This window comes from Myotis brandtii, unplaced genomic scaffold, assembly GCF_000412655.1.
Source record: "Myotis brandtii unplaced genomic scaffold, ASM41265v1 scaffold601, whole genome shotgun sequence".
NCBI lineage: Eukaryota > Metazoa > Chordata > Mammalia > Chiroptera > Vespertilionidae > Myotis > Myotis brandtii.
The window spans coordinates 1,031,255-1,033,229 of NW_005370276.1; the positions used below are offsets into that span (position 1 = coordinate 1,031,255).

General features: G+C 64.7%; 1 protein-coding gene across 3 annotated transcripts in view; it reads right to left on the reverse strand.

The window, feature by feature from the left end:
- Positions 1 to 177: 177 nt before the first annotated feature.
- Positions 178 to 1,975, reverse strand: part of HRC (histidine rich calcium binding protein) — a 4,095-nt gene continuing 2,297 nt past the window's right edge. For all 3 annotated transcript variants that reach the window (XM_014550509.1, XM_014550508.1, XM_014550507.1), the window contains 4 exons: positions 1,432 to 1,500; positions 1,126 to 1,180; positions 633 to 669; positions 178 to 470 (listed from right to left, as the gene is read on the reverse strand). In XM_014550509.1, coding sequence (XP_014405995.1) covers positions 434 to 470; positions 633 to 669; positions 1,126 to 1,180; positions 1,432 to 1,500 — 198 coding nt within the window. In that variant the 3' untranslated portion in view covers positions 178 to 433. The remainder of the gene's footprint in view (positions 471 to 632; positions 670 to 1,125; positions 1,181 to 1,431; positions 1,501 to 1,975) is intronic.

Below are 1,975 nucleotides of genomic sequence, written 5' to 3' on the forward strand. Positions count from 1 at the left end.
CAGAGCGCGCTCCCCGCTCCCCTCCGGCCCCGGGGTTTGCATGGGAGCATCCTCTTTCCACGGTGCCACTGGGCGATGTGCCGTGGGGGGGCGGGCGGACGGTGGGAAGCCCTCGCCCCGGACTCTTGTCGGCCTCCCTGCCTCAGGCGTCACTCAGTGATCACGGGTAAAGAGAACTGTTTCAAAACGCGCCCGTGTCGACTGATTTATTTATCAGGACCTGCAACCGACCACCCACCCCGAGGCCCCGAAAGCACGGGCTCCGCGTCCTCTGACCCACGAGTCCCGAGTCCCTCGGTGCCCCGGGAAGCCAGACCCTACGCCTGACAATGAGGTTTTGGGGGGTCACGTTTATTCAGAGAAATAAATATGGCTCGTGGGAAGGTGCTGGAGGGCCAGGGAGGGACGTCTGCGCCGCAGCCGCGCGGCCGGGTTAGGGTTCCGGAGTTTCCAGCATGTCCGCCAGGGCCCTGGAGAGGAGGGCGCAATGGTTAGACCACCCACCGACGTGCCCCAAGCTCACCCGAGGGCGCGGAGAGGTCGTTCACCTTCCCATTCATGTGACCCAGGGGACCTGCAGCCCAGGGCCGTCTCTAACCGGGGCCCTCACACTCCCCCCGCCACACACTCACTGGTACAGGGACGAGGAGAAATAGTCGACGTAGCTTCCTGTGGGAGAGAAGAGAGAACCGGTTTGAGGGGTACTGCACGGGCGAAAGTAGGGGTCACTTTTCGCCGCGCCCGGGACCAAGGCCAGCTCCTCCCTCTTTTCCTAATTCCTTCCCCAAACCGAGTTCCTTCCACTAGGAAGGTTCCCCATCCTCCAGCAGCCTCCTCGGTCCTTCCATTCTTCCTGCTTTGGCCCCGCCCATTCCGTTCTAGGCCCACCCCTCAACCCGGCTCCCAATCTTGAGGGGTAGATGCTGCAGCCTTGGAGCATCTATCCCCCACCTTCTCTCTGCGCAGGCCCCGCCCCCCGTCCTCTCCCGGCTCCACCCACCGATGCAGCCTCGGCCCAGCCGCCACACCTAGCCCCGCCCCGCAACCTCCCAGTCCCCACCCGGGTCCGCCTCCCTGGCCCCGCCCCCTCCCCGGGGTTCTCCTGAGACCGCCCACCGCTCTTACCCGGGGTGCAGACAGTTTCGCAGACCAACGGGCAGAGGTAGCAGAACTGGCAATGCTGGGAGGGGGCGGGGAAAGAGAGTGAGTGGCAGGTCGTGGTCAAAGGCAGAGTCAGGATGGGGGGTGGGACGGAGGCTTGCAGGTGGAGGTCGAGGTCAGAGGCAGGGTTCGAGTGTGGAGTCAAGGCTGCATGGGAGTAAGGGGTTTGGTCAGTTTGAGGGCGGAGGGCAGGATTTGGGGCTGGGGGGTCCTGGACCATCCAGAGGCGGGGGGGGAGCCTTGAGTCCTGGGGGGAGGGGGGTGTCTCACCTGGCACTGGTCACAGTGCTCTCCCATGTTCTCCTCGTCACAGTGGCAGTTCTCACATTCAGTGCATCGCTGGGGACCGGAGGGGGCAGGTTAGACTGAAACCTTCACCCCTTTGGGGAGCCACCTGCCCGCCTCCCACCCTTCCCCCAACTCCTCAGCCTCATTACCTCCAACCCGGAGCTCAGTATCATGTCCCAAAGCCACCTCTCCCTGCTTGGTTTCCTATGGCAGGGGGACGCCCCATCCCCCCACCACTGCGGGCTGGACCCACGGATGCTCTCTGCTCCCCCTTTTATATTTCCCTGCAGCCTGTCATGCTCCAGCCCCAGGGACACCCCCCCCCCACTCCTTGTCAAGGACCTTCCTCTCTCCCTACACCCTCCCCTTCCTGGACCATGGCCCCAGCCTCCTCCATCGGCTCCTGGCCTCCAGTCTGGCCCCAATACGGCCCCGGAAGTGTCTTTCTTCACCTGGAACGATCCCTGCGCTTCCTTTGCTCAGGCCCCTCCCAAGACACCCCCCCCCCCCCCCCCCCCCCCTGGGC